At 30.8% G+C, this 19,142-nt stretch overlaps 2 protein-coding genes and 1 non-coding gene across 3 annotated transcripts; 2 read left to right on the top strand and 1 right to left on the bottom strand.

Annotated features, from left to right (window-relative positions):
- The first annotated feature begins 4,714 nt into the window (after positions 1-4,714).
- LOC111898782 (endoglucanase 6) lies at positions 4,715-8,847 on the top strand. Its single transcript, XM_023894662.3, has 8 exons — positions 4,715-5,075; positions 5,190-5,402; positions 5,836-6,036; positions 6,736-6,825; positions 6,923-7,372; positions 7,468-7,816; positions 7,895-7,966; positions 8,226-8,847. Exons 1-8 carry the CDS (start codon positions 4,863-4,865, stop codon positions 8,513-8,515), a joined length of 1,878 nt encoding a protein of 625 aa, XP_023750430.1. The 5' UTR covers positions 4,715-4,862; the 3' UTR covers positions 8,516-8,847.
- A 484-nt stretch (positions 8,848-9,331) lies between these two features.
- On the top strand, positions 9,332-9,536 carry LOC111898804 (small nucleolar RNA U3). Its single transcript, XR_002852714.1, has one exon. It is a non-coding gene; the product is annotated as a small nucleolar RNA U3 (small nucleolar RNA).
- A 974-nt stretch (positions 9,537-10,510) lies between these two features.
- On the bottom strand, positions 10,511-15,654 carry LOC111898781 (long chain acyl-CoA synthetase 4). Its single transcript, XM_023894660.3, has 17 exons — positions 15,270-15,654; positions 14,316-14,379; positions 14,117-14,206; positions 13,610-13,792; positions 13,449-13,488; positions 13,269-13,363; positions 12,996-13,163; positions 12,613-12,723; positions 12,441-12,528; positions 12,276-12,342; positions 12,109-12,184; positions 11,902-12,019; positions 11,578-11,823; positions 11,359-11,498; positions 11,088-11,270; positions 10,867-10,986; positions 10,511-10,748 (listed from the first exon to the last, which is right to left on the bottom strand). Exons 1-17 carry the CDS (start codon positions 15,419-15,421, stop codon positions 10,707-10,709), a joined length of 1,983 nt encoding a protein of 660 aa, XP_023750428.2. The 5' UTR covers positions 15,422-15,654; the 3' UTR covers positions 10,511-10,706.
- Positions 15,655-19,142: the final 3,488 nt, after the last annotated feature.

Raw genomic sequence — 19,142 nt, 5'->3', positions numbered from 1 at the left:
ATATCTCCAATTGTGACCTTCTCCACCCCCATTTCCATATCTCGTTCCTCCGGTATCACTGCGAGACCCCCACTGTAAACTCCCGGTGTTCTGTCCATTGAAATGACCGAAATGTTTTTGTTCTCCTCCCCCATCGATCCCTTCTCATTAGGAGTTTTGTTCGGTTCTTGACTATGGACCCCAACACTTCTTTGAGCTTTTGATCCATCTTAGACTGATGTTGGTCCATCTTCAACTGAATAGAAGCTAGGGAATCCGCTTAATGTTGGATTTGATGGCCTTGAGTCTCTAATCGATCATACAAGACGCCTAGTTCGGTCTCTAGCGATTCCACAATCTTGAGATGAGCTCCACCAGTCTCTTTCCCACCTCCTTTCTCTCCAGCCATTTACCCAAGTGACTGATCTAATACCAATTTGTTGTGGATTTAGATAAATAATAACAACTATCACAGATTGACAAGATTCAGATGATTTCTTTGATAAAACAAATGAAATGACAAGATAGGATGTTAGCTTTCGAGACGCTAACTATCTCCAGAAGGATCCTTTACAAATATATTCTGATTGCTCTCTACTGACCACTCCACTACCTTAAATACCCACAAAGGATAACCTGGGATTAATTCCCAAAATGCCCTTGGTGCCCTTTAGGGTGTGTAACGTCCTTGTTGTATGGTGTGGTCCCTCCTCCTAGTGGCCTTGCTATATTTTTCCTTCTTTTGTACGTGAATTGGAGAGGTGAGTGCATGACAAATGTTTATGTGGATATACATTTCTGAAGACGAAGAAGATGATCGAAGTTATGGTAAAACGTAGTCTAATAGAAATAGTTGGATGATGCATGATTCTAAGGATATAATGTAATCATGCCATGAATTAGTATGTAATACGGCATAATTGCCCTTAAAGCCTAATTAGAAAACCATAATGGATGACTACATAATTTCTCATCATAAGCCGATAGAGAGTTCTTTTGTTTACGATATATATATATATATATATATATATATATATATATATATATATATATATATATATATATATATATATATATATATATATATATATATATATATATATATATATATATATATAAAGAAGGGCTCATACGAAAATGCAAATAATTTGCGACCATATGATTGCTGATTGTGTTCATCGCAGTTATACAAAAAAAATCGTCAAATTTTTTTTTGAGCTTAGATATGGCTTAGACGCACCATTTGGAGAAGACTGAAGTTTTTGATGTTAAAAACTATGAGTTTGTAAGTTATTACAAATCTTTTGGTTCTCAAAAGAATCTGAATTTTATATATATATATATATATATATATATATATATATATATATATATATATATATATATATATATATATATATAGGGTTAGGTTCATGTGAGACGGTATAATTTTTGTGAGACCGTGAGACACATTTTTTTATTTATTTTTATTTTTTTTAGTTAATTCAAGTTCCGAAAATAATATTTAAAAAAATGAATTTTTGGATTTTTCCATTTATTTTGCATTAAATTTTTTTTAGAATATGTACAATGTAATATTGTATTAGAATATTTCACGTATTTTTCAAAAACAACAGAATTTTTTTTATTTTTTTTAGTTAATTCAAGTTCCGAAAATAATATTTAAAAAACAGAATTTTTAGATTTTTTCATTTATTTTGCATTTTAAAATTATTTTTTAGAATATGTACAGTGTAATATTCTATTAGAATATTTCACGTATTTTTCAAAAAAAAAAAACAGGATTTTTTTTTAGTTAATTCAAGTTCCGAAAATAATATTTAAAAAAAAAGAATTTTTGGATTTTTCCATTTATTTTGCATTTTAAAATTATTTTTAGATTTTGGTCTCACGGTCTCACAAAATTAGAATGGTCTCAAATGAACCAGAACATATATATATATATATATATATATATATATATATATATATATATATATATATATATATATATATATATATATATATATATATATATATATGGAAAAGTTCAATAGATAACCATAATTATGGGTTCTTCAAGGAACCAAATCTTTTTTTCAATTTCTAGAGCTTATTCTTTATCGAAAAAAAAATCTAAAAATATCTAAATTCATATATTAACATTGTGAATGTGAAAAATATTTTTCGGATTCACCGTGTGAATCCGCATTCACGTTGTGAATTTTCGAAGATTCACATTGTGATTTTGACGTAAAAAAAAATCGAATTTTATATCATTGGAAAAAGGATAAAAAGTTATGAATTTTTGTATTTTTAGTTTTTTTTTTTGATAAAAAATAAGTTCTAAAAGTTGAAAAAAAGATTGGTTACTTGGTTCCTTGGTTAATTATGGTTTTCTATTGAACCTCACCCTATATATATATATATATATATATATATATATATATATATATATATATATATATATATATATATATATATATATATCATACGTACTTATAAAACTAGCATTTTTCTTGAATCTCATGCATTTGAAACCCCCATTCTTTTTTTCCCTTTCACCACATTCATTTGAAACTCCCATGACTTTTCAATTTCTTTATAATAATAATTATAATTTGGTAATTAGGTTAAATAAATATCAAATCTAAAGTGTGTTCATATATAAACTAAATTTCAATATTAAAATAATATCTTTAATTCTACTTATAAAATTATGTTTTTTAACTTTTAACAAATTATACTTAATTTATTAGTTTTAATATATTGTTGGATGTAAACCATTATCATTTTAAAAGTATAATTTTTGAACAATTTGTATAGAATACTTAAATTATTAATTAAAATATAACATTATAGGCTCAACTTAAATATAAATTTTATTTAACTTAAACGACCCAAAGATTATTTTATAAATAGTTATAAGTGATAAATTGGAGTGTATTTCTAATAATGATTGTAAGTTGGTTAATAAGGTTAAATAAATATCAAACCTAAAGTGTAATCATAAATAGACTAAATTTCAATTTTAAAATAATATTTTTACTTCTATTTATAAAGTTATGTCTTTAAATTTTAACATATTATACTTAATTTACTAGATTTAAAATGTTGTTGCATGTAAACCATTATCAGTTTAAAGCTGCAATTTTTGAACAGTTTGGACAAAATACTTAAATTGCTAATTTAAATATAACATTACAGTGTCAACTTAAATATAAATTTCAATTCCACTAAAAAACCAAATAATATTTTGTAAATAGTTAAAAGTGATAAATTATAGTGATAAATGCAAAAACTAAATTGAAATATTAGTTTAACTAAAATATTTCCTAAATATATTTATATAATCGTTAAAAAATTTCAAATAAGTAGCTTAAAATAACTTATAATAACAATAGTTAAAAATAACTCTATATAAATGATTATATTGTTACCTTTAAAATCAAAAAGTGATGTTTGATGTTTTAAATAATTATAATAATAGAAATTAACATTTATGTGTAATTCGTGAGTAGAAGTCATTCAAACAACTGAGATTATGACGTTATAATAGATTTATATATTATCATATAATTCAAAATAATCAATATATTATATCAAAGTAATATACGAATTATTATATCAAATTTAACAACAACGTTAGTGTTATATTTTAAAAAATATATATATTTGTAAAGAATTCAACTATATAGGTGTTTTTGTGCATTACAATGTCAAGTCAAATATAAATTTCAGTTGCATTTAAAAAAAAAACTAAAGAATATTTTGTAAATAGTTAAAAGTGATAAATTGTAGTGATAAAAGCAAAAACTAAATTGTAATTTCAATTTAACTAAAATATTTCTTAAATGTATTTTTATAATCGTTAAAAGTTTCCAAATAAGTAGTTTAAAATACCTTATAACAATAGTTAAAAACAAATCTATATAAATGATTATATTGTTAGCTTTAAAATAAAAAAAAAAACAATGTTTGATGTTTTAAATAATTATAATGTTAGTAATTAAAACATTAAGCAAATAAGTTTTAAAAACTTAATTAACAATAAAAATAACTATAAATAACATCAAATCATATATTATATTTAATTTTATTCATTTGTAACTCGTGAGTAAAAGTCATTTAAACGATTGAGATTATGAAGTTATAATAAATGTATATATTATCATATAATTCAAAATAATCAATATATTATATCAATTTAGTATATACAAATTATTATATCAAATTTAACAACAACGTTCCTGTTATATTTAAAAAAAATCATATATTTGTAAAGATTTCAAATATATAGGTGTTTCTACGCAACGCGCGGACATTCGCCTAGTATATATAATATATGATTTGATGTTATTTATAGTTGTTTTTATTGTTAGTTAAGTTTTTAATATATATATATATATATATATATATATATATATATATATATATATATATATATATATATATATATATATATATATATATATATATATATATATATATTAAAAAAACCACCGATTTTTCCAAGTAAATGTTACCCAACAAACTCACATGCGTTGCTCTCTTTTGCTCACCTGTTCATACTCAGAAAAACCTTTCATTCTTCAAATTTGTCCAATAATTATTTCTTATTACATTTAAAATAAACATGTAATTGAAGAAAACACAGTTATTTTTTTATTTTTTAATAGCAGAAAACACATTTATTAATCTCAAACTTTTGGCATCTTCCCATCCATCTCCTGCATATATACCAACCCTTTTCCTCCATCTTCTTCCCCAACTCTCCCTCGCCATCTCTCATCCTTTTCTCCCTCTAAAACTCGGTGATTCATACCAGCATTGCCATTAGAACTACCTCGTTTCTTCGATTTTGTGTTCAAACACGAAAAATAAAAAAAAAACTGGTTTTCTCGATGGGGAAATTGGTGGGATTCTGTTCAATGGCATCCACTCTGTTTCTTATTATGGGAGTTTTACCTTTGGCTTTAGCAAGAGGACATGATTACGGAGAAGCTCTAAGCAAAAGCATTCTCTTCTTTGAAGCTCAGAGATCCGGTTATCTACCCGATAATCAAAGAGTTAAATGGAGAGGAAATTCAGGGCTCTTCGATGGCAAAGCAAATGGGGTAATCCCACTTCTAAATTTTCATCTATTTCATGAAATTAAACTGAAATTTTCGAAATCCCCATTTGGGTACTGTTGATAACTTGAAACTGATTTGAATTTTGTGATTTTGAAGGTGGATCTGGTGGGAGGGTATTATGATGCAGGGGATAACGTGAAGTTTGGGCTTCCAATGGCGTTTACAGTGACGATGATGTCATGGAGTATAATGGAATACGGGAATCAAATGGGTGCGAGTGGTGAGCTTAGTCATGCCATGGATGCTGTGAAATGGGGCACTGATTATCTCATTAAAGCTCACCCTGAACCTCATGTTCTATATGGAGAGGTACCCTTTTGTAAATTTTATTTAAAAAAAAATGTTAGTTAGAATTTAAGTATGATGATTTAGAAAGTAAAAATCCTTTGAGGAAATGACATTCATGATGGAAAATGACATGGAAGAGCCGAAACAATATTCGATTTCGAATATAAATACTGATTTTGTGGGTCCTGTTTTAATTATAAAAATAATAAATACAATACTTATAAACAAAAATAAAAATTAATATGTCCGGATTTAAGTGTTAACTTAAAGTTAATGTTTAATATTAAGTATAAATTTGTAGGTCTTTTCAATATAACCCACAAATTTATATTTACTTGTGACCTTATAATGATGAAAGTAATTTGCATGAGATTTAATAGTAACAATTAGATGTTTATATTGTGATATATAACGTCTTCACATGTTAAATGTGTTAATTAATATTGTGTTATAGGTTGGAGATGGTAATACAGATCATTATTGTTGGCAAAGACCAGAAGACATGACGACTTCTCGAAATGCATACAGAATTGACCAAAATAACCCTGGCTCTGATCTCGCCGGAGAGACCGCCGCCGCTATGGCAGCCGCCTCTATCATCTTCCGCCGCTCAAACCCTACTTACTCTCGGGAGCTTCTCACCCATGCCTATCAGGTTAGATAAGCTTAAAGTACAATTTTTTTAATACATAATATAAACTATAAATGAACTTTTAATGTCCACATGCTTTAAAGTGTAATTTTTTTAGTATATAATATGAACTATAAATGAAATTTAATGTTCACATGAAGCATTTTTGTAAGTTTAAATACAACTTTTTAATGCATGAACTATAAATGAAAATTTAATATTCCCATGGATTATTTTTGTGAGCTTAAAGTACAACTTATTATGCATTAATGCATAATGTGAACTATAGTGAAATTTAATGTATACATGAAGTATTTTTGTAGTCATGTCACATGTGTGTCAACAATTTAAACGGACACCGTGGCCAAAGCGTACGTTAGCAGAAGATTGGCGCATGTTAGTAAAGCGGTTGGTGTGTGAAAACAGTTACGGTTGATAGCTTTATTGTCTGGCAGGTTGTTGGCCGTTTAAGTTAGCAATAGCATAGGATGGCAGGCCTAACATACTATAGCCTTTATTCCCACTCTGTAGATGTACAATAAGTAATGCATAGGGTACATAGATCAAAAGTAGGGCATTTGTGTAATTTTAAATGCAAAGTTAATTCGGCGCACATGTTGGGTAAATAAATGTTAGGTATTATATAACCGTATAATTGCAACTTTTGATATTTCCACTTTTACCCCTATGTTTTGTCACTAATTGCAACTTTATATTCTTCAGCTTTTCGATTTTGCGGACAAATACAGGGGTAAATATGACAGTAGCATCACGGTGGCCCAGAAGTACTACCGATCCGTCAGTGGATACGCTGTACGTAATCACAATCTCCCCCAACAACTAATCTTAACTGTTTTACCAACCCTTGTCGAAATTACATATTTACCCTTTTATATTTGAATCCGGGCAGGATGAATTGCTTTGGGCAGCTGCTTGGATGTACAAGGCAACAAGCAATGAGTACTACTTAGATTACCTTGGTAAAAACGGCGACGTTCTAGGCGGGACTGGGTGGGCCATGACGGAGTTCGGGTGGGATGTCAAGTACGCCGGCGTTCAAACTCTCGTCGCCAAGTTTCTAATGGCAGGTAACGCCGGTGGAAATGCTCCGGTGTTCGGAAAGTATCAAGAAAAAGCTGAATTTTTCATGTGTTCGTGTCTCGGGAAAAGTAGTCAAAACGTTCAAACAACTCCCGGCGGATTAATTTTCCGGCAACGATGGAACAACCTGCAGTTCGTCACAAGTGCGTCGTTCCTCCTCACCGTCTACTCCGATTACCTCACCTCCGCCGGGAAAAACTTACATTGTTCCTCCGGCGCCGTCGCTCCGTCGGAACTACTCTCATTCGCTAAATCTCAGGTAAAGGAATGAGAAATTTCTCCGATTTTTCTCCTTGAACTCGATTATAACCATGAAAATCGTCTAAAAGCTTCGGAATTTTACGTTTTTTTCAGGTGGATTACATACTTGGTGATAATCCGAGAGCGACGAGTTACATGGTTGGGTATGGGAGCAATTACCCACAACAAGTTCATCACAGAGGTTCGTCGATTGTTTCAGTCAAAGTCAACCCGTCGTTTGTTAGCTGTAGAGGTGGTTATGCGACGTGGTTTAGTAGAAAAGCGAGTGACCCGAATCTGTTGACTGGCGCCATTGTTGGTGGACCTGATGCGTATGATAACTTTGCGGATCATAGAGATAATTATGAACAGACTGAGCCTGCTACGTATAATAATGCCCCTCTTCTTGGTATTTTGGCTAGATTACATGGGGGGCATAATGGGTATAATCAATTGCTTCCTGGTATGTTATAATTTTTGGGGGAATTTTGTGTTTTTAGTGTGGTTTTTTTTATTGAATGTGTTTGATGTTTGTTTGTAGTTGAAATTTCTGTTGCTAAGCCTATTGCTGTTCAACCGAAGCCTAATCCAGTAAAAGAAACTCCATTTTCAGGTAAATCTAAACCTTTCTAGATGAAAATCTTCATCTTTTCTTAATAATTTGTGGTAAAATGGTGAAATGAAGATTACCCAGATCAGAAAAATTCTGTCGTCATCAACATATGATCAAAATTTGTAATTTTTTCAAAGAAAAACGACTAAAGATCCTATCTTTATTTACTCTCTTTAAATTCTTTTAGAAGAAAGTTTTTCTTCTTTTTTTACTGATTTGGGGTTAAAATGAGAAATCTAATTCTGGTTTTGTTTTTCAGCTCCAATTGCAATTGAACAAAAGACTACAACTTCATGGGTAGCAAATGGGAAAACATACTACAGATACTCAACTATAGTGACCAACAAATCAGGGAAGACAATCAAGAACCTTAACCTATCAGTCTCCAAGCTCTATGGTCCATTGTGGGGCCTAGCCAAGAGTGTAAGTGGGTCCTACGGGTTCCCAACATGGGTTAGCTCATTGCCAGCTGGCAAAAGCATAGAGTTTGTGTACATCCATTCTTCTTCGCCTGCAGAAGTATCGGTTTCAAGCTACACATTGGCATAATTCAAGATCACAAAATCAAGATCAAGTTTTTTCAAAAATGATTTGTGTAGGAGTAGAAGAAGAAGTGGATTTTTAATTGTGGTTATTTTGTGGTATTTAAAGGCGTGTAAGAATGGAGGAAGAAAGGAGTGAAGAGAGGATTTAAAAGAAGTGCTCATCCTCTTTCTCATCCTCTTTAATATTATTAGCATAGAATGGGAAAGATAGATTAGGGTTGTTTGTTTTTACTACAAGTTAGCTTTTTAAAAGTGTTTCTGGTGTGTTTTGTTTGTGGTGTAAATTTGGCAAAACCTTAAGTTTCTATATGAATATATACATTATGCTACTCATTATGTGCTCTGTTTTTATAATATAATGTAAGGCCGGTTTCAGAAAAGCTCATACATTTTCATTCTTTTACTTGAAAAGTCATTAATAAATATATTTTTAGCCAAAAATAATTTGAATATTTTTTATTTCTAAACTAGTTAGCATGTTATAGATGCCTACCAGAACTTCCAACCAAAATAAGATATAGTATCACATTAGGCTCTATTGGACTATTTTCTGTTTTTAAGTAGATTGATTTCAACTAGACACTTTACCAATAGGACTAGATCATGTAAGTATTTATAATTTCCTAACCTAATTTAGTAGGTAAATAATAGCTTAAATGGAAAAAAATAATGTATATATATAAATGCTTTTCTGAGAAAAATAAATGTAATAAACTTTTGAAAGGATTTTTCTGATAAAGACTGCAAATGCTCTTGTCCCACATCGGGTCGTATAACAAATAAAGCAATATTTATAAAAAGCTTTGAGAGAAAACACAGCAAGACCTTACTTGAACAGGATCTGTTCTATAGGCTCGTACCTCTGTATTCTTGGTTCCTAAGAAGACAGAAACCCATATCTGGTTGATGAATCAGGACCATGTAACCAGAGCGTGATTAACGGATTGGTCATGGCATCGGTAGATGATCGTTGTCAGCTCATCTTCGATGTGTTCTGGCATGGTTATATGGTTGTCTGACAGATAACTAAATATCTCTTTTTTGTTTTCTTTGGTTGTATGGAATATCTTTGCTTGTTTAAGAGATGAACACCCACTGCTCGACGAAATGCCTAAAGATATCAAGTCTCGACTACAGTTGCGACATATTTTTTTTTCATCGTCCGCTCATCACTCTTGCCAAAAAGGTGTCTATATGTAGTGGTCTGATTAACGTTGCTTACCTGTTTAGAGACGCACATCAAGTGCTCGACGAAATGCCTGAAGAAATTTCTTATCAAGAAACTTTCTTTCTTCACCTGGTAGTAGAAGTGTTGCTGTGAGAACTTTTAGATTAGCGTTTAAGTTTGTGTTGTAGATTTGGCAAATTCAATATGAATATATAGATTGTGAAACACATTTGTGTTTTTGTTTGTATAATTTAACGAATCGCTAATTGTTCTCACTTACATATTTCTAGACAGAAGATTATGAATCATGTTTTTCCTTTGTATAATTTAACACATCGCATTTTGTTTTCACTTACATATTTCTAGACATAAGATTATGAATCATGTATTTATAATCTGAAAATCATATCAATTATAAATATAAGATTTAAAAGAAGTGCTCATCCTCTTTCTCGCTTTGAGTTACTCTCTCCTTGTTTCACCCATTCTCAGGTTCTTATTTCTACATATGTCGGATGTCATCTAAAATGGTGTAAAATAAACTATATTTTAGATACGGTTGAGATTTAATTAAAATTGTTTCCTTCAACTATACTTGATCTATCATTTTTTTTCATGCAATAACATGTTCAGAGTGATGGTGTGTATTCAAGATTGAATTATGAAAGCATTGAAGAAATGTGTATTATATATTATCTCTTTCTATATTTCAAGTCTTATTGATTTCTCCAAATAATTGGGGCTCAAAAACAAAAGGTTAAATAACTAAACAAATACATCTCTTATTTGATTATACATTAAAAATCAAGTTTTCTTTTGTTATACAAGAGCTCCATGCAATTCTTGATAGATATTAAAAAAAAAAAGCATAATAAAATTCGACTTCAATGTGATCTTACAAATCATCTCAAAATATAACACACCAAAGCTGTACAATCACATATTCAAAAGAAAATACACTTCAAACATAAACATATAAAATAAACGCTAAAGGAGATGAGGAGACACCATATCATTACGAAGCCATTCACCTGTTGTTAATTTTCTGGTACATGTTATCAATTACACTCTGCAAAAATAAAGTAATTTCATCAGGAAAAAAAAAAAAAAAAAAAAAAAAAAAAAAAAAAAAAAAAAAAACATTTTCGTTCCGTAAAACTTATATATTTTATATTTTTATATTTTACCTGATAGTATTTGAGCAACTGGGGTCTTTTCTTCTTGAATGTTGGGGTCAAAAGGTCACGCTCCATGTCAAAAGGAACAGGGTCAAGATGGATCGCTTTCACAAATTCAAAACCTTTCAACTACAAAATTAAAATAAAAGATTAATTCATGAAAGCAGATAAGTAGTGGTAAAATAGTTAGTCATTAAATTATTTAAAAAGAAAAAAAAAAAAAAAAAAACCTTGTTTTCTTTTCCGACTTTAGTGAGCTCTCCCAATACATATTCTTTAATTTTGGGATTTTCACATAAAGCTTCAAAATCCCCAGAAATGTTATGTGCTTCAGCATAATGTTCAATTGCTTGCTTATTTGGATTCGCAACAGCAACAAGACAAGACTCAAAGCTGTTCCCATAGATCCATATCTAAAATACCAACCATAAATTAAATAACATCTTAAATGGAATTTTACGTTAAAATAAGTTGAAAGTGTGAGTATTTCAAGTAATGTACCGAATCAAGATCAGAAACAAGTCCAAATACATTCTCAAGATTTTCAACAGCCACATATTCTCCTTGTGAGAGCTTAAATATGTTTTTCTTGCGATCAATAATTTTCATGCTTCCATCAGGTTGCCACTCACCAATATCACCTAAACCATAAAATAATAGTATAAGTTAAGCTTTTCTTTTTTCTTTTTTCCTTTTTTTTTTTTGTAAATTATATAAAACCTGTATGGAACCAGCCATCAACAAGGACTTCTGCAGTAAGGTCTTCTCTTTTATAATAGCCAGCAAATAAAACATCTCCTCGAATACATATCTCTCCTTGTGGTTTACTTGAAAGGGCGTCATAATTCATCTCAGGAACAGATTCCAAACGGGCATCTAAATTGGGTACGGGTGGGCCCACGGTGCCCACCATTTCCATTTCGTTTGGTAGTGACACGAATGATCCAGCACAGGTTTCCGTTAGCCCTGTGTATTAATTAAAATATAAATAATAGAAAATTTATAAATGATTTAAAAAATAAAAAGTTTATAAGGAATAATTACCGTATCCTTGAAGGACATGAGAACATGTTACTACTTTTAGGAAAGCTTCTACATGTGGAGCTAGTGGTGCAGCTCCAGAGAGAATAATGCGTACATTACCTCCTAGCCCCTGTTTTATCTGCCACAAATGAAAAATTACGATTTTACCCCTTGTGTTTATAAGTCATGTTCAAGATATGGAACATCATGTCATGTCATGTCACACACCTTGCTGAAGACAATTTTGTCACTTAATGGAGATGCTTCTGGATGTTTTTTCCCTCCCTTCATATTACGTAACTTGCTGCACAAGTTTAGCATGCAAATTATTTTGTGAAAAAAAAAAAAAAAGTATTTAGGAAATCTTGCTTTAAATGATAAAAAGTAATACTTACTATGCATAAGCAAGACTAAACAATTTGCTTTTGAGAAAACCCCCAGAAGAAATTTTCTGTTGCAAACCTGATAAAAAATAGTTAGAATTCAATTCATTAATTAAATAAGGGAGAATTATGTTTATTTTTTGTAATTTGCACAGTAATTAACTAACACCAAAATACCTGAATAAATCCTATCCAAGACACGAGGAACAGCACAGAAAATAGTAGGTTTTAGCTCCCCTATGTCCTCAATCAGCAATTTAACATCCTGTATATATATATATAGAATAATACAAATTATGATATGATTCATATGAAATTAATTAGAAATAAAATTTAGTAATCTTCTTACCCCACGCCAAAACCCTATAGATGCTCCATGATTGATAAAACATTCTTCAATCACCCGATCAAATATATGTGCCAAGGGTAGAAACGAGAGATAAACATCATTTGAATCCAACTGGAAAATAAAAATTATCATTGTTAAGTATAAAATAAGCCAGAAATTACTAATCTTTTTTCATGTTTATTATAAAATGGTAACAACTAACAAGTTTCCTTTGAAAACTTGATATACATCAAAAAGGTCAAAACTTTATTCAATATACATTGCAAAGTTCAAATCTTTATTCCATATACACTAAAAGCTTCAAAGTTTTATTTTATTATAAACAAAAAAAAAAAGAATTCAAAGTTTAATTCAATAAAATAAAGAACGAAGTGGGAACTCACTGATGCATCTACACTCCCTAGTAGACGATGAACACCAGCTATAAGTGTCACAATGCTGTTATTTGAAATTAGAACACCTTTTGGATCACCAGTTGTCCCACTAGTGTACATTATTGTACAGATGTCACTTTTCTTCTTCAGTGGGAGCTCAAACTGTTTATCATCACCCTGCAAATAGATAAAAAGGGTGTCAAAAATCAAAATTGAATTATATTTTACATTTATACAAAACCTAAAATTTAATATTGCAATTTAAGAGATGTAAGAGCATACCAATGACAAGAACTCCTCCCATGAATGTATTGCTACACCAAAACCTTCACATTGTTCTTTTTGTTCAGGGGTAACTTTGCCAAAGCTCACAATTGCTTAAGAAAAACATACAAATTAGTACCTTTAATTCTTTATGATCCATTTTTGTGTTCAAGAAACTAGACATGATGAGTAACTTACTTTTTAGATACTCTCCAGCTTTTGGAAATGTTTTTAGCACCTAAATGATAAAAACAAAATTTATTTCTAGGAAAAAAAATATAACTTTATGCTAAAAGATTTGGTTAACTTTAGTTTTATATAAGATAATAAAACGAATATGAGTGATTGGATTGGATTACCTCAGGGATCTTTTTAGCTTCTACAAAAGCAAGTGTAACCTCAGCATGGCAAATGATGAATTCTACAGCACCATGACCTAAGGTATCATATAGAGGTACACAGTATAACCCATGAGCATTACAAGCCTCCATGCTCATAACCCATTCTGCACAATTGGCACCATAGATCCCACATCTTCCTCCCTACATCATTAAACATTTTTTAACAAAAATGTGTAATTAGTTTTTCAAGATGATGAAAATGTAAAATTCTTGCAATGTGAAAAGAAAATGGTAAGAATAACATTGATCATACACTCTTGAAGAATGTTGAAGTTATAAAACACAAAAGGAAAGCAAAGGGTCAAAACCAAAGAAAGAAAACATAGCATATATATATATATATATATATATATATATATATATATATATATATATATATATATATATATATATATATATATATATATATATATATATATATATATATATATATATATATATATATAATTGTATGAGGTTACTTACAGGCTCAACACCGCATGCACGGATGGCATTTCCAACACGTATCACCTTGTCATATACTTGTTTGTAAGTCAACCACACATATTTTCCATGCTGTGGAATTAACAATGTGATATATAAACATGGGTAAAACGAAATCAAAGAGAAAGAGGGAGTGTAAATGTTAAAGTGTCATGTATAGTATTAGCATGCATCATTGTACCTTTCCATCTACAAATTCACGGGTACCAAGCATTGGGTTATTGGGGTATTTTTCCACTGAGAGGCTGTAACATAACCAAATAAACATTTTAAGAGATGTCACAGCAGTAGAATAGATTAACAATTTTCAAAGTAACAATCTTTTCATACACTTTTATAGTTATATTGGATTGCTACTACAATGGATTTGGATTCTTGTATCTACTACTATTTGTATTTGAAATTGTGAGATGGAAGATAAGTTTGTCCCATTCCCATATGAGGGGAGATAGACATAAAAAAGGAATCGGAGCATATCAAGATCAAAAGCAGATTGCGTAAATTTCTGTGGACATGGATGTCACAAACTCTCAACAACATATTAATCATCTTAGATTAGAGAACTTCCCAACTTGAACATCAACTGTTCTCAAACAAATGGAATTTGCGAAGTTTGTCTTTTGATTTATATATAAGAAAAAAGGTTTAGCTTAGAGATTAGTGATCGTCCAAATCAAAGTTTAACTTTAATGACCCAACTCTAGGTCATTCAGAAACAAAAGTCAATTACTCGAAGAAGATGCCACACGCAACAGAAAACATAGATATCAATGAATTGCTAGCAGGAATTAAACCGACAAAAAAACTAAAAACAAAATAAAAGTCAAACATAATCGGAACTGCTCCTTATTTCAAGGATGATGAGATCAGATTGTGCAATTAATAATTATATGTGAACGAAGTCAACTCAGTTCACCAATCGCAACGCAAGTTAAGAAAACGGAATTATAATCGGAACCGGAACCGGAAACGGAGGAAATCTGCTCTAAGTTGAATGTAAAAAAGCAGTTATTCCAATTCCAAATCTCAACAACACTTTAATCTGGCTAATATAATCCAAAATATGAAGCAGTTTTCACAAACAGATAGTTGAAACAAGCAAAAAGTTAAGTTACAGATCTAAACAAACACTCACCGGAAAACGTCCCAACATGAATCTAAACCATCGATTGGAGGCGGAAAACCATCTTTAGCAAACACACTACGGTAGACAGGCCCCATCGACGGCTTTCCATCTTTCGCCTCAATCGCCGGCTCCACCTCTACAATGAACTTCTTCGACGCCATTCTCCGATCTCTCTTTCTCTCTCTCTCTCTCTCAACTCTCTAACTCCGACTGTATATATCTATGCAATATAACCGCGTAACTCGATGTGGTTATATAAATACTTCTTCCAACTGTAATGGAATTACCGGCGGCGGAGAGAGATATGACAGGGTGGTAGTAGGTGGCGATAGGTGGCGGAGGAGTCAGGACGCGAGACAGATTCCGATCCTAGTGTGTAACGCTTGCCTCCATTGACTTGAACAAGAATATATATAACCACTATTTTACCTTTTAATAATTATTAAATTTAAATTTTAAATTACAACATGGATGGAGATAACTTATATTGAACTTTTATCACATGTATACAATATTATAGATAATTATGCATTTAATAGTTTAGTTTATATAAGTTCAAAATAAAATTTTTAATTACAAGATGGATGGAGATCATTTATATTTAATTTTTATCACCTGTTTTAGAATTAGATATTATAGATAATTAGCATTAATAGTTTACTTTATATAAATTCAAAATAAATAAATAAATAAATAAATAAATAAAAACCCAAATATGAATTTTCGTAGACGCGTTTCTGACCAAGTAGGTTCTTGACCAAAACGGAAGAAATAGCTCCATTTTTTGTTTTTTCAATATAACAATTGTCGACGATGGCTCTATTTACAAAAATGACCCCTACACTCTTTTCCTTTATTTACAAACCATCTAATTTTACAGAAAGAGTCACTACTCTTCTCTTTTGACAAACCTTCCACCATTTTATTTCTTTTAACGTTTTGATGTTTTAGAAGATTACAACTTATAATTTTGACATCTGAAATTTCATGTTTACATATATTTTAATTTTATTTAAAGGGTTTTTTCTTAAGCTATGATTTTCGTTTGGTTTTTTGTTTTAACATTTAATCCTTTCATTTGATTGTTTATTATATACAATTAAAAATATGAATTTTTTCCTAACTTGTTCAGATCTTGTTTACAATTTTATTTTCTATGCATATGATTTATAAAATAATGTTTTTTAAATAATTATTTTCTCAATATTCGATATATTCATTTTTATGTAACAATTCTTTATGTTATTTGTTTTTTTTTTCTAATGGTTATCATATATTCATCAGTAGTTTCAACTTCAAACGAATATTGGATTTCCACTCCAATGTGTGGTCCTACAAACCTTATTTTATTTATATTTGTTTCGATTTCAACATGATGAATGTCATTCTATAATTTTACAAATTGCATTAAAATAAATTTTAGAAGAATTGGCTTATAGAAATGTAGTTGAGAATTATAAATGTTTATTAGTTCTTTTCAAAATTGGATATGACGTATATTAACCATAATAACTAATTGTTAATTAACCTTTTAGTTACTATGACTTTTTCCATACCATAAAAAAATAAGGTATTAACCACAAAAGAAAATAATAATAATGTCTTAGCTTCTTAGGCAACAAACTTTTATAAATAACATTGCATATGACTACGATCTTCGAATATAGGGATTTTCAAATTTGTAATACCATTTTTGGAAAGTACTACAAAGGATCATATTTTTGAAGCACGGATTTTTAAAATGTGCTTTTTTTTCGAAGCTATGCCATTTATTTATTGTTTTTTTTTTTTTACAATATTATTCATGGCTAATGGCTTTGAAAATATTCCTGCAAAAATCGCCCTATGATATTTTCACGAATAACATGTACATGTATATTCGAAAATCTGTGAAGATTTCTTTCTCTGAAATCTTTTTGCACAAACAGAAATATATTACTTTTTGTTTTTATTCTAAAAATCATGAATTTGTATCTTCCAAAATACTGAACTAGTTGGAAATCATAAATATGTTTCAAATTTTGAAATTCTTTAAAAATGTATTTTGACTTTTATTAATCTTCTGTATCTTGTAAAATAATTTCAAGTTATGTTCGTAGAGATATCATGTCATAGATTGATAGACACGGATAAGCAGACTAAAGTCACTTAACCAACGATGGAAGTTAAAAGTCTGAAACAATATTTTGTCTAGTGATTATATATAAGATCTTGGAGGCTATATATAGAATCCAAAATGATCTTGGAAGAAAATAGTAGTGTTTTTTTTATCTTGTTTTGATAATTTTTTCAGATCAAAGTGTGTTTACGACTATTTTTTGTGTGAAGGATTATCGAACAACAATTATAAATTTATTACTTCTTTTTAGTGCACGATGACCAAATGCATCAAAAAAATATGTATTATGTAAGAAGACTTTGTTATAACCCTAACAACCAATGAACCAATAAATGTGTAACAATTCATAATTTCTTATTTCTTGTTATTTATACCATTCACCTAAAACAATTAAGTTTTTAGTAGTAGTTGGTTTTTGACGCACCGAGTAGGGGGAAACAATTTTTAATTATTTTTAGCATTTATGCAAGATTCTAGAGGTTGGTTAAGTCATATGTCAAAACCGATCATGAAAACCACATGTTCCGCATACCTATGAGTTTTACAGTTCTTGACTCTGGTATTGCAGTTTGTGATCTCGGCATTACATACCAATGTTATAGTTCAAAGAATTGAATCAGCCTCAAAAGCTCAATGTCAAACAACTATATCCTAAATACCAAGTTTCATCATCTCCTAAGGCAGTTCTTTGATGTAACGTCCGGAAAATATGAGGTAAAAATTTCATTTTTTAATTCAACCAAAACATTCATACATCTTTTATTTCAAACATTCAAAAGTATATCGTAATAAGTAGTCATCAGAGTAAAATCTTAAAATCATCGTATTGTGTAAACATAGGTGGATGTGTTGCGATCAAGCCATGCCCTTCCCTTTCGAACCGGAAGTACCTGAAATCATAACCATAAAACCCGTAAGCATAAAGCTTAGTGACTTCCCCAAAATACCACATACCATACATACAATTGGGCCTAGCCCGCATATTGGGCCCAACCTACCATAATAGGCCTAGCCCTACCAAACCAATGGGCTCAACCCAACATACAATGTGAGAGTCATAAATACAGCTAGCACCTTACGTAACATACAATGGGCATAGCCCTTCCTAAACTATAGGCCTAAGTTAACATACAAACGGGCATAACCCACCATACAATGGGCCTAGCCCAACTTACCATGCAAGAGTCATAAAGACAATTAACACAACATATCCTAGTGGGTCGGCATTGGTGCCTTCGACCCACGGGTACAGTGAGGAGACTCACCTCAATCAGAAGACAGCAAATCTCGGCCCCAATCCGGTTGCACAACGGCTCCTCACACTAAACACAACCAGTATCAACCTTAGTTACATTCTTAAGGTCAAACCCATAAATAACAAGGCCTAACAATGGTCGAAGCCCAAACTAGGCCCACTAATAGCCCAAACCCAATTAGAGGGTCCTAAGGCCCAATACGAGCCCAAATCCAAAAGGTCCACTTCTTGGGTCCTTTTGATTTTGGGCCACCTTTCTGGGGACTCCGCGGGAGTACGCCCCACATACCAGAAGAGTATGCACCGCGTAATCACCACCGAAGCACAATGTACAAGACACTGATGCACAAACTGCGCATTACGCTGAGCGTACTCCTATGTACACCCAGCGTACTCATCAGAGGGCCAAAACCCATAATAAGCTCTTAATGGTTAAGTCAAGAACGTCCAAACACAGATTTGACCCTCAAGGGGTGTCTTAAGTCATAAAGTTCCTAACTTTATGACT

The sequence above is a fragment of the Lactuca sativa genome, chromosome 6 (assembly GCF_002870075.4).
Source record: "Lactuca sativa cultivar Salinas chromosome 6, Lsat_Salinas_v11, whole genome shotgun sequence".
NCBI lineage: Eukaryota > Viridiplantae > Streptophyta > Magnoliopsida > Asterales > Asteraceae > Lactuca > Lactuca sativa.
Note: the sequence above shows the minus strand (reverse complement) of the source record. Positions and strands in the feature narration are given on the sequence as shown.

Bases quoted from the DNA above. Each gene is read 5' to 3' on its own strand.
- LOC111898782 (XM_023894662.3), top strand. From the start codon at position 4,863: ATGGGGAAATTGGTGGGATTCTGTTCAATGGCATCCACTCTGTTTCTT. The intron at 5,076-5,189 runs GTAATCCCACTT...GTGATTTTGAAG, and splicing joins TCGATGGCAAAGCAAATGGG to GTGGATCTGGTGGGAGGGTA. The intron at 7,817-7,894 runs GTATGTTATAAT...GTTTGTTTGTAG, and splicing joins GTATAATCAATTGCTTCCTG to TTGAAATTTCTGTTGCTAAG.
- LOC111898781 (XM_023894660.3), bottom strand. From the start codon at position 15,421: ATGGCGTCGAAGAAGTTCATTGTAGAGGTGGAGCCGGCGATTGAGGCG. The intron at 12,724-12,995 runs GTGAGTTCCCAC...TTTATTTTCCAG, and splicing joins TAGGGAGTGTAGATGCATCA to TTGGATTCAAATGATGTTTA. The intron at 12,020-12,108 runs GTGTGTGACATG...CATTTGTGGCAG, and splicing joins ACAAAATTGTCTTCAGCAAG to ATAAAACAGGGGCTAGGAGG.